Raw genomic sequence first — 13,138 nt, 5'->3', positions numbered from 1 at the left:
TACATCACATCCGCTGATCACATACTTTTTTTTTTTTTTAACCATAATAACAGATACTATGATTATAGTATTATTTACACATTGTTGTTATTCCTGTAATAACAACAATGTAATGTAACCGTAAAACAAGATTTACAGGCTCGGCACACCCACACAGGTTGGGCGGAGCTACACTGGGCATTACAAACGATTGCCATAGCTTCTCCCAAATCTATATTACACATGAATTCTAAGCAGGTTCTGCATCTGTAGTTTATTATTGCAAAGGTGACAACAGGTGTCTCTGTGAAGTTGTATCACTGTAAAGTATGTTGACTCCTTTTACAGGTGCAACAAAACCCAACAGAATCGTGAGGAAGTTCAAGCGCAGTCTCATCAGGCAACGTCAGTGAAAACACCAGTGTGTGTGTAGGGGCTTTAACTATACTGATGACTTTAGTGTGAAAAATACAACACAAGCTGCATTGCTTTTTTCCCAATTTTTTGTTTGGATTATAGCACCCAGCACCAGTTATGCCACCCTTGTTTTCTCTGACGTCATTCTAAGTATAGTTCTTAAAAACAAAAAAGAAAACCTCCATAGCCACAGAAAACATTATACAAATGTTTTCACAGGCTGAGTAGTAGGCTACTTATCAAAAACAATGGAACTGATATTCACGTGTAAAATCAGTGGAGTTCCCCTTTAAACGAGCTTCAGCAGACAATCTTTTATTTCCCCATTTGTCCAAAGTGGACTTGGAGAGACAGCAGAGGTTATTTGACAGCGGTGCACTGATAAGTCGGTGCATATCTCATGCAACTACTGCAGGTGCACATTCAAAGTGAAAATGGCAGAAGGAGTAAACCCAACTGCGCTCTCCTGTGTAAAAGCTCTCACAGCTTTTGTTGAAAATGGAAAAGCTCTGCTGGACCTCGCCGAAAAGGACAGCAAAGAAGGTAGGCAGCATTTTGTGTGGCCAGACAAGTGCACATAAAAATAGACATGCAGACACCATGTTCTGCAGTTGGCAGACGATTTATAGTCGTACCCTGCGTAGGGGTAGCAGGAGGCCTGTCAATCATTAGACTTAAAGAATGAACCCTAACAGACTGTTACATGCTAACTTTATGCACTTTATCTCTCACAGGCTCATTCCAGGAATTCATCAGACAGAAAATTCGCATTGAGCAAAAACAGTCACTGCTGGGCCTGATTGAAGCTGCTGCCGGCCTGTACAGAAGGTTCAGGCAGTTTCCACAGTCTATAAACAGCCTGTACTTGTAAAAGCTACTGTAAAAACACATTTTAAAAAAGTTTTATGAGACACGCAGCGTCACAGATTCAGCATTGTTCTTATATATGAACAAATTAGTTGCTTACCTTGTTTTGTTCTTTTATTTCACAGTCTGTCTGTTAAGAGGAAAAAGGATGCAGAGGATCTATGGACAAAAAACAATCAGTAAGATTTACTTCTTAATGAATTCCTCACCTCAGAGCTTTGCACCCAAAACTACCGAACTACATTTGACACAAGTGAGGAACAGACGAATGACTGTTATCTAGATATTGCATCAACAATGTCCACCTTAAACCTTTATATTTAGGGCTTTCAACTATATTTAGGTATGTCTAAATGGGATAAAAATTCACTCCAGCCACCAAAAGTGCTGTAACTGACGGCCTGATGAAGGAAAAAAAAAAAATCTGCTGAGAGACTCCTAATTTTGCAATAGTAAACCTCCTCTCACAGGTCAAAGTCACAGGCCCAATAAACTACAACAACCCTAAAAACTTTATTGCATTACATTTCCAGTTGTGCAGCCTTGCAGGATGCTGTGCAAGACTTTCAGCAGCTCGCAGTGAGTTGTTTAAATTTTAAAAAATCTCAAAAAGTATTCTCCACAGCGCTATCGCATGTACTTTTTTCTATTCTTACCGAGTGTGTCCAATGCAACACAGATGCAGTGGGATTCCTTTCTACAACGTTTGGATGATGAGTTGCAACTTAGTGCTAAAACACTGACTGAGGACCATCAATCAAGACGTATTCCACCAGACACACCGCTCATCGATGCCAAGACAGGAGAGTGAGTCTGATTCCTTTCTTTTTACACAACCACTCTTGTCAATAAATATCACAAATTATCTGACTAAATACATATATCAAAACTTCTGTGTTGGCATTTTCTATTTTGCACTTTAGCATTTCACAGTTTCTGTGTGTTTCTCAGAACAGTGACACTGCAGAAATATCTTGGGAAAGGTAAAAAGATCCTGCTGGTGTTAATCCGTCAGTTCTCCTGCCTGCTCTGCCGTCTCCATCTTAAAGATCTGGAGAAGAGTCAGGTATCAAAATTTCAGCTCATATTTTGTTTTGTTTTTTACAGGAAATTATGTTTATATGTAGTTAAAGCATGATGATGTGCACTTGACCTTATCTTAATGCTCTGATTTCTGTTTTCTCTCCTTTATTATAAAAGTGCTCATGACTGTGCCAGCTGTTGAATTTAATAATCAGTTTGGAGTATTCTCCTCTGGTTAAATGTTTGTTCTGTTACTTGCTCTAGGTTCATTATTAATTCTGAGTGAATTATTTCTCTGAACTGACTTTAGAGCTCAGCATAATCACAGAGCAAAAACTGGACAGCCTCCAGTCTTTTTCCTCCTGTGGCTGACAGAAAACCTCTCAGTGAGGAAGCAAATTAATCTGACCAAATTAAGTGCAGTGTTATTCTCAGAAGTAACCACAATCACCTCAGACCGCAATCCTGAAAATCAGCATCTTTGAACTGTTTGAAATGCTGTTTAAAATGCTGTAAAAAGGCATAGCTGCCTCTGGATGTAAAAAAATTACATTATTTTGCAGAGATCCCTGGATGCACACTCTGTGGAAGTGGTGATTGTTTCATTTGGCTGTCGGGAGGGCGCTTCACACTGGCTACAGGAGACAGGCTGTCGGTACGACATGCTGTTGGACCCTGATAGAAAGGTCAGGAGTCAACACCATGCAACAGAAATGCAGAATACCGCTACAAGTTTCATACTTTGACTGATGAACCTTGTGTTGGGTATTGCAGATGTACACTGCGTTCAGCCTGGAGGCATCTCTGAAGAAAGTATTAAACTTCAGTAACATGCTGCTCTATGCTGAGTATGTGGCGGATAATATGGAGTTTCCAAGAGATCTCCCATCAATACAAGACGACATGTTTCAGGTAAAATGTTGCTGTGTTGAGGATATTTGAGGCGGCAGCAGCAGAGCTTGTTGTGTCCTTGTGCAAGGCATCCAAAGTCCGAATTCTCCAGTGAAGCTTCTCACTTCACAAAAATACAATAATTAAAATATATAATATATATAAAATAATAATTAAATACTTGTCTATTCATCAGCTGGATTTTTAACAGTTTTATGTAATAATCTTCACAGAGAAAATATTAAGGTTTTGTATATGTTTTTGTTGATTTTGTTTTGCCTGTACTTTCCAGCTGGGAGGCGACTTTGTTTTGGACGAACATGGGAGGGTGCTGTTCTCTCACTGCTGCCAGAGTCCAATAGACCGACCAACAGTGGAGGACATTTTATCTGCGCAGTGAAGATTAAACTCCTTCATACACAACATTGACTTATTAAAGAAATACAGAAACAGGTGACATTGGCTGATAACATTTCTTGTACCAAGTTTAGAATAAGAGTGAATGTTAAGTAGAGTTCGTAAATTGTGAATCGTAATGCAACATGTTCTTTTAGAGGGTTTACAATCACAGATAAATACATCCAATAAACTATTACTGTACAATTAACAACCTTTTACTTTAACAAAACTGATTGAGATCATTTTGTAATCAAACAAATTCTGTTATTCTGTATATTCTCTTGCTATAGGCTTATACTGTAATTCTTTAGCTGAGTAAATTATTTCAGCTTAGGTCAGAGTGGTGTGCTACCTGCCTCTATTCGCCACATACAGTATATGGAAAAATAATAGGAACACATGACAAATTTAATGCTATCCCATGGAAAACCCTTGCAACCAAAAATCTTATCTCTGTATAGCTCATTGAGGGGTTGGGACTGCGGTTTGTGATGTTGTTGTACTGGTCTTTCTCTGTTCAATCCCAACAGCACACACTTAAAATCAATATTTGCGAATTTTCAAAAGTAGAAAAGACTGCACTAACATACTGTACTTTGAGATTAGATAAGATGGAGCTTTAGTCATACAGAAGGACATTTTAATGCCCAACATACTTGGTATTCAAATGAAAATAAATATATGCATTTAGCATAAATATACTATATAGAATAGATGAGTAGAATAAAATTAAAGCCTAAAAAAAATATAAAATAAAGGGAGATGCAAAATACAAATGTATGGTTCACCACATGAATGCAAGCCCTGGAAGTTACTGGTTACAATCTAATCAGTATAAGGTAATATAAGACTGAGATAAATTAAACATACACAAAGGTAGCTGAACATAATACTCTCATGTGATTTATATGCTAAGTATCTTACAAAAGGCTCTACCTGAAGACTCTAGTCTAATCTTAAACTTGAATAATATGTTGTGAGAGCACATGATGACTGTGACTCTGTATGAGGTTCTTGGAGTGAGGCCAGATGTTATGAGGACAATACATGCTGCTGGTTATGAAACTAAAAGATATTCTGTGTATGGTTCAACATTCAATGACAAGCACAAAATATGTCACGCTGCTCAAGGTCAACCAAAGACAATTAGATAAGTCAATTTCTCAGAAAACCATGTAAGAGAAAGGTTGTGTAAGTAGTTATACCAGAGAAAGAGAATGCATCATTCATGGTAAATATATTTAGGTTTGAAAAAGGAGAACACACTAACCTGGATTATAGTATATCTTGTTTCTGTGAAATGCTCCATTTTTTGTTAATGTCTAACTACCTATGCATTTCACAGGCTGCACAGAGAAATCATGGCGGTTTGCCTCAGATAAACTGGAACATGCAGAGCAATTTAAGACCATGTTTTTCATGTGTCGATTACTTTACAGATGTTTCATTAATCATTGTAGTGAACAAAACTGTTTCAATTACTGATTAGAAAATAAAGGATGATGAAAGGTTAAGGGATCATCAAAGTTATGTGAGGGCAACATGAATGTCTGCACCAAACTTTATGGCAATAGCTGTCTAGATATTTCACACAAAACCAAAAATATCAACCTCATGGTGCTGCTATAGGATAAATTATGGAATCACCAAATTTATTAGGGTTCACCCCCTGGGCACCACAAATGTCTCTTGCAATGGCAAAGGCAATTCATCCAATATTTGTCAGAATATTTCACTAAAAAGCCAAAAGTGCCAACCTGCTGGTGACACGACAGGAAAAGTCAAGGGTTCAAATCAATAAGATTAATCCTCTGGGTGTCATAAAGTGCTTGCCACAAACCGGCAAGCACTGAGGTCTTAAAATTGCCCCCGATAAAAGCAAAGAAAAAGTTGGTAAACAAACTGTTTCCCTGATTGGAATGTGGATGGTGCAGGAATAAAAGGCTAAGGGTCTGGGATCTTGCAGAGAGGGGCCACAAACTGCAGTTTGGTAACACTGCACTTTTAATGGTCAGAGAAGGCTTACAAAATTCCTTGAAAAGATGACCAGTAAACTGAAGAGTGAGAAAGAATGAGGGACTTTGATCAACATTGAGGCCCCACTGATCTCTTTAAAGACGCGTCTCTTCTTAGACATTCTCAGATTGGAGCTGCTTTAACAGACTCAGCATCTTATTTCAGACATTAAATAATCAGCAGAGATGGCAAATGTAGACAAACTCATCAACCACATAGGAGACTTTGGACCTTTCCAGAAAAAGATTGTTACACTTGGTTCATTTCCATTAGTAATTTTTGCTTTTGTAATTGTCGGGGTTGTTTTCTTAGCACACACTCCGGATCACTGGTGTTGGAGTCCTGGGTCTGAGCACCTCCGGGAGGAATGTGGCTGGACGGAGGCCGAGGTGCGTGAAGTCACTATCCCCCACTCTGAACAGTCAGGATCCTTCAGCCGCTGTGAGAGGTTTGATGTGGACTGGAGCAAAAACCAAAACAAATGCAATGAGCTTAACTGGCTGTTGACTTCCAACGCAACTGAGCTGGTGCCTTGTGATGGCAGATGGGTGTTTGATGAAAGCCACAGCACTATTGTGTCTGAGGTAGGTATATTTTCTTTCTACCTGGCAGCATGAACAGTGTTAGAAATCTTAAATATGAGGCTGCAGCTGCCACGTGTCTATATCAGTAGATAATTGGTCCATCAACAGTTTCTACAATGTTGCTTTTGCATTTGACTTTTATCCCATAACTCATTACTTAGGAGGAAACTCACTGTACTACATAAATCACAAGTAATAATCATGTGATGTTGTGCAACTCTATTTACACAAACCAAGCTGCCCTAGAACTAGAAACAACTCAGGCAAGCTGTGTTAAGAGATATTTTACATAACTGCTCCCTTTTTCCTCCTATTTCTTCAAACTTCAGCTTCCTTTTCAAAATTTTTCATTTCAGTTTTCTGGATCCTTAATTGTGTTATTTATTTCTGTCAAAAACATAATTATAAAAACCATTAATAGTTCTGTTAATTTTGGTTTTTGATGAAATGTTTTTTAAATCTTCCTTCTCCTAGTTCTCACTGGTCTGTGAGAAATCCTGGCTCGCTGATCTGAATCAAGTCTTTCTGGCATGTGGATTTTTTGTTGGGGCTTTCATCACTGGCTACCTGGCTGACAGGTTTGTGTTGCACCAATCCATTTCAGTTGTTTTCTTTTCACAGTATCCACCGACAAGCATGTAAGTACTGAATCAGTTGTGACAGTAATAAATACTGTTTGGTCTTTTCACAGGTTTGGTAGAAAGCCATGTTTGATTGCATCAATGCTTGGCCTTGGTATCTCAGGTGTAGGGGTGCTGCTGTCGCCATGGTACCTGCTGCTGCTCATCTTTAGATTTTTACAAGGGTTTTTTGGAAAGGGAGCGTGGACGGCCACCTATGTACTTGGTATGTACAAACACTGGACCTCTAATTAAGCTAGGCTACCCAGTACATATTTGATCCTGCTTATTAATGATCATATTGTCCTCCACATATTTTGGCTTTACATATATAAAAGTGTATTCCTTAACTTATTACCTTTTTTGATGTAGTGATCGAGTTCTTTGGATCAGACAACAGGAAATTCGTTTCCATGGCGAGTCGGACTTTCTACTCTACTGGCATGGTCATCCTGCCTGGCCTGGCTTACTTCCTGTCTTCCTGGAGGACTCTGCAGCTGGTCATGAGCGTGTCCTGCTTTCTGTTCATCTCATACCACTGGTATGAATACAGTATATGGTTTGCCTCATATAAGCCAGTCTTATTCATCTTTATGATAGTTCTGATGTAGCTACTGAATCCACTACAAATGTGTGCTTGTTTTTTTAAAGGCTTGTTCCTGAATCTCCACGCTGGCTGTTTTCACAAAAAAGAACTACAGAGGCCATGAGAGTTACTGCTGACATTGCAAAATACAATGGGAGATCTTTACCACATAATATTCAAGAGGTATGACAATATTTTGAAAGATCGTGTATTCTGATTTTGTCTTGGTTTACCTTGGGAGCTGTGATTTGCCGATGCAAATGTAAATCTGGAAATATGATTTACCACTTCTGATTAACCATTCAATATAATATTTTTCAGATAATTCTTTTGGAGGAAAAGAAAAATGTAAATCCTGTATCGGTTATGGATTTGTTTAGGACACCAACTATAAGAAAAAACACACTAATTTTAATTTACGCCTGGTAAGTCAGTTCTTGTGATTTTATATTGAGTTGTTTACCACTACATGATATTATAAAATACCATATCTATGGTTCTTGGAGGATGTGTTGGTAATTTCAAAAATTATAATTTAACTCGATATTCCTCTGCTCTCATCCAGGTTTACCAGCACTGTTGTGTTTCAAGGCCTGGTCCTGCGGCTTGGGATCACAGGAGACAACCTCTTCTTAGATTTTTTCATTTCGGCTGTGGTGGAGCTTCCAACCGGCCTCATCTTCTACCTGCTGGTCGACAGAGTCGGTCGACGCTCCCTCATGGCCATCTCCAACTTCACTGCTGGCATTGCCTGTCTCACAATTCCCTTTCTCTCCATGGGTAAGTACAGCTGATAGTGCATGTGGATTCAGTTGAAGAGCTGAAAAAACTGTGTGATGATTGCTCAGTTCATGAAGAATTGTTGGTAATGACAATCCCTCAATTGGTAAAGGGATGATGCTTCTACTTGGGCTTTTGTTCTTCTGTCTTACAGATTTTGCCTGGTTGAAAAAGTCGATTGCAATCATCGGGAGGCTTGCTGTTGCCATTGGATTTGAGACTGTGAACTTTGCAAACACAGAGATGTATCCGACACCTCTGAGGTGTGAAAACACTGAGTGTTGGTAGATATGGATTTGTTTTTTATGAGCTGCGAAAGATGATAAACAAGCTGCATTTGACGTGCACATCAGACTAACAAGAACATAAGCAGACGAAAAGATGAAAAGTGCCTGCCAGCGCAAAAATTTTAAGTGAATGTTCAAATCCAAGTGAAAAACACAGCTTCTTTCCAGAACATGCCTGAACTCATTTAAGCAGAAAAGACAGAAACTGTTTTAGGTAACAAACATCTGTGCCTACCTAGGGACATTTTCACTTCCACAATTCAAGCGCACATTTGTTGTTTTACTAGGTAAATTAGAAGCAGTTTTCACTGTATAAAATGAATCGATTACCATACACTAATTAAGAAGATACCCTTTGTATCTTTAAAATCTTTTTAAAATCCAGTTGGCAATGTTGGTCTGTCAGTTGGTTGGTCCACCATTTTGGTCCAACAACTATTAGATGGATTGCCATGAAACTTTGTACAGACATTGAAGCTTCTCACACATATCTTAATGACTTGTTGATCCCCTGACCTTTCCTCTACTGCCACATTTGTGGTTTTGTGTTTTAACAACTACTGGATGAACTGCAATGATGTGTGCTGCACACATTCATATTACTGCCAGGAGCAATTGTATACACTTGGGTGATCCCTCAATTTTCCTTTTTTTGAGCAAATGTTTGCATGCCAACAAACCAAATTAAGATGCTGAACATGGTGAGCATTATATCTGCACAGCATCAGCATGTTCAGCATGGCTGACGTAAGCATTTAGCTGAAAGCACCACTGTACCGAAGTACACCTATTGTGGCTGTAAACTTTTAGTCTAGACAAAATGGGAACTTTGCATTAGTTCATACTTACAAATGCCAGTTTGAGAACAGTAAGGTCGTCATTGTGAATAAGAATTTGTTCTTAGTTTCTTGCCTGGTAAAATAAAGGTTAAATTTAAAAAAAAAAAAAAAAAAAAGAAGCAAAATGAAGAGACATTCTGTATATCTTATTTGATTGTGACTATCTACTTTCAATTCCTCACAGAAATCTGGGTGTGTCAGTGTGTTCATCAGCCAGTGACCTTGGAGCAATTGCAGCCCCATTCTTGCTCTACAGACTGGCCAGCATCTGGCAGGAGCTGCCTCTTTTTCTTTACGGTAAATTTGAGTCTTCCTTTTCATGTCGCCATGTTCTTAGCCCTCTAAAATGATATATAGGGAGAATTCAAACATACCAATTTAAGGTATCTTTTGCCATTTAATGTTAAATTTGTTTCAGGTGTGATGTCGGTACTGTACAGTGGATTGGTGACAATGTTACCTGAAATGAGTGGAGTCGCCCTGCCAGAGACCATAGAGGATGTAGAGAATCTAAATGGGTAAATGGATTTTATAATAAATACATTATTAGATTTATTTATGTTTTTCATCATGAGCTGACGTTCTTATCCAGAGCACATTATAATGAATGCAACACTAACAACAACCTAAAAACTTTAAATTCACAAGTTGCCAATATTATGAGAAACCAATAATAAGCAGTGTTAAGAAGACAACTAATAACTGTTTTTCAAGAATGTTTTACAATAAAAGACAGTACTTAATAATATTAATAAATACATGAAGCAGAAAAGCGTTTTTGACAACAGGAAAAAGGTGTCAAGAGGGGAGAAAGATAGCAGGGAAGGTGTGAGAAAAGGTGACAGTCAGTGATGTCTGGGAAATAAGAATATCTAGATTTATGATAAGGAGGTGCAGAGGAAATGTTGATGCTTTAATCCTTAATGTTCTTTTCTTGTGTACTTGTTTTTTCTGACAGGAGGAAAGACAAGTCAAAGAATGCAGAGGGAAACGACTTGATTATATGATTGATGCCATGAAGAGCTGCAACATCACTGAATTATTTTCTATATTTGTGCCGTGTTTACAATACACATGATGTCTCACTGTAGTCTGCTCATTAGATGTACAGCCAGTGAACAGTCCTATGAAATGTACTGCAGTGGTTGTTTTTGCAGACTTGTGTTATATTTGATATTCTGAGGACTTTAAAGGTGTTAAGATTATTGCACTGTGAGGGGATGCAACACAGGAGGCCTTTGAAAATTAAATGAAGAGAATCTTTGCAACCTCACACCTCAACAATATTAATTTGTGCAAATTATGCTTTTTTATATTAAGATTGAGGACCTTACATCACCTTATGCAGTATGGAATTTTGGGTGATGAAACTTAAAAATTACCTAAAAGTCTCAGATGATTGTGTTACAGATGTTATTGTAAAGGAGCAGATATATTGTCTTTTTGTTGTGCATTTGTCTGTCACAGGAGGATTTGTCAAAAAATAAGTGATTTAAATTAGACTGGTAGGAACATCAAATAGCGCCACCAGGTGGCCATTTATAAAACACTTTACAGGCTCATTTCTTGTCAACGAATCCCATGAAAAGACCAAAACCAACGATTAGGTGATCCTACTAACAACTATCTTCTGTGTGACCAAAGCCTGACATAGCTTAGCCCTGTGACATAGAGCTCCACCATTGTTCGAAAACTATTAAAAACACTGTGTGACACTGTGGCACTGAGTGACATGCTCTATCATTTTTGATAAACATGGGCAATGTAGTTTATTCTGAGTTAGTCTCACATAGGAGTCAGCTTGATGCTGTTAATACTTGCTAGTGCAACTGAAAAATAGTCCCCAACAAATGCTCTATTTATTCCTGTTAGTAATATTTACTAAACACTACAGTGCAGTTTTAGAGGATTTTTTTTTTAAGTTTTACGTGGGATCAAATGGAATTGGGGCTGAGAGCCACAGAAAGAATAGGGGGAGTCCAAAACTATTGAAAGACAAACTGAAGGCTGGGTTATGAGACAAGACCGTCTGAAGCAGCATACTCATCACTTAACATGTTGTTGGTTTTGGTCTTCTCATGGGTTTTGTTAGATAATAATACTGAATATTTTCAACTGTAAGGAACAAAAGCAAAATAACTTTTTTCTTGAGTTTTTGATTACTGTTTTAAAATCCCTAACCTGTCTTTTTATAAAAGAGTTCTTCCTTAAACATAAATGCAAATAAACAGAATTATACTGATGGACTGTAGCCTTGTACCTATTTCTAAAATGGATCATCATGAACTGAAACTATGTTTTTCCTTAAAATGCATCTTCTTTGCATTTTCCAGCATCCAGACAACAATACCCTTGATTGTTCAGTTTTTTATGATGTACTGTATATCTAATTGAGGGGTTGGTTTTGTTAAGTCTTTTGTTCCATTGTAGGTTTACCCAGAAAGCTTCAGAGCAGCCAACAAAAGCTGCCCCACATACATAGTGCTGACTGAATGGGAAGACATGTTACCATAAATTGTGTTGAAAATCACTGGTATGCATGAGAAGTAGGATTCCCTCAAGCGTAAATATCCATGTCGCTGCGAAAAGGAGGATGGAAATCTCTCATGGCGACTGTGGAAATGTCTCTGAGACTACTGAACACTGTCAAAATCACATGACAACTTCTGGAGCATGGTTAGAATATATTATAAATCGAAATACATGTAAATAGTTGCACCAGCAAACGCTAGTGAGAAATCAAAACATGCACTTTTGTTGATGGAAATGATAACAAAGAGAAAATGACGATAAATTTGGTCGACTATAAAGATAGCAATCACTTGCCGGTGATGGATATATGATTAGGAAACTGTTTGCCTCACATAACAAAGATCCACTGACCCGTTAAATGAGGTCAGAGGGGTCCGGGGGCTTCGAGAGGGGATGTGGATGTGAGGATGAAGTAGGCAATTATGTTTAAGAACTCACTGCTCAGTATAATGAGTTTATAACTAATGGGGAATAAATTGAAGAAGGGGTGGGGCCTTAATAGATACAATACGCAAGACAAAAAAGAACTTCTCAGTCACAGGATTTTTTTACCCTCTCTGTCGTTTTCTGGAGAAAATCTACAGGAGCCTGTCAGATATAAACTTTGAGGTTAATTGGTGAAAAATGCCAGAGGAGGAAGACCGAGAGAAATTAGCCAAAGTCATCAGACAGTGGAACAACAACAGACTGGACCTGTTTGAAATAAGCCAACCTGATGAGGTGAGTCGCCTGCAAGCATCAGAATGTCTCCATACACCACAAAGTTTAGTTTGGATTAAAGTTTCAGTCTCTGCACAACTGTCAGTGCCACAGTTTTAGATCTACCTGAAGAGCTTTTAGAGCTGTTTTGTTACCAGTAACTGTAATGTACTTATGTAGAGCTGCAACTTTTCTTCTCATTGTTGATTAATCTGCTGATTATTTTTTTGTTTTTTCATTTTATCTATAAAATGTAAGAAAATATCTAAAAAAAAAATAAAAAATTCCAATCACAAGTTGCAGTTTTGCCTGATCAAAAGTCCAAAAGGTTTACTATGATTAAAGACAGAAAAGCTGCAAATCTTGCAATTTGAAAAGCTGGAACAAGTTTTTACTTGAAAATTTCCTGAAATTAATAATTGATTGTCAAAATAGTCATTAGTTGGGTAACTAATTAGTTAATTAATTAATTAATTGATTGATTGCAGATGATGACAAAACACTGCATAGATCAATCAAGACAAAAGTGGTGGTTTAAATGATAATGAGCATAATGGTTAGTTGCAGCCCTATACAAAAAACAATGTCATCAGTTTGGACAGTATAGACTTATAATTAT

General features: G+C 37.8%; 2 protein-coding genes across 3 annotated transcripts; both read left to right on the top strand.

Moving 5' to 3' along the window:
- The first annotated feature begins 740 nt into the window (after window positions 1–740).
- Window positions 741–5,987, top strand: LOC111225556 (prostamide/prostaglandin F synthase-like). 2 transcript variants are annotated; one of them, XR_002665272.1, is made up of 10 exons: window positions 741–939; window positions 1,131–1,224; window positions 1,389–1,442; window positions 1,797–1,842; window positions 1,943–2,070; window positions 2,215–2,329; window positions 2,850–2,972; window positions 3,061–3,198; window positions 3,470–3,630; window positions 5,905–5,987. XR_002665272.1 is itself a non-coding variant. In XM_022750506.1 (9 exons), the coding sequence occupies exons 1-9, from the start codon at window positions 831–833 to the stop codon at window positions 3,575–3,577; spliced, it is 915 nt and encodes a 304-aa protein (XP_022606227.1). In that variant the 5' UTR covers window positions 741–830; the 3' UTR covers window positions 3,578–3,700. The 2 variants fall into 2 exon arrangements, 1 of the variants encoding a protein (XP_022606227.1); XM_022750506.1 differs by lacking the exon at window positions 5,905–5,987 and having other exon boundaries at window positions 3,470–3,700.
- LOC111225555 (solute carrier family 22 member 3-like) lies at window positions 5,778–11,500 on the top strand. The gene is made up of 11 exons (XM_022750504.1): window positions 5,778–6,176; window positions 6,651–6,754; window positions 6,868–7,022; window positions 7,169–7,337; window positions 7,448–7,565; window positions 7,704–7,807; window positions 7,948–8,162; window positions 8,317–8,425; window positions 9,473–9,585; window positions 9,707–9,806; window positions 10,247–11,500. Exons 1-11 carry the CDS (start codon window positions 5,778–5,780, stop codon window positions 10,293–10,295), a joined length of 1,635 nt encoding a protein of 544 aa, XP_022606225.1. The 3' UTR covers window positions 10,296–11,500.
- The last annotated feature ends 1,638 nt before the right edge of the window (window positions 11,501–13,138 follow it).

The sequence above is a fragment of the Seriola dumerili genome, unplaced genomic scaffold (assembly GCF_002260705.1).
Source record: "Seriola dumerili isolate Sdu_G_001 unplaced genomic scaffold, Sdu_1.0 BDQW01000149.1, whole genome shotgun sequence".
Classification (NCBI taxonomy): Eukaryota; Metazoa; Chordata; class Actinopteri; order Carangiformes; family Carangidae; genus Seriola; species Seriola dumerili.
Note: the sequence above shows the minus strand (reverse complement) of the source record. Positions and strands in the feature narration are given on the sequence as shown.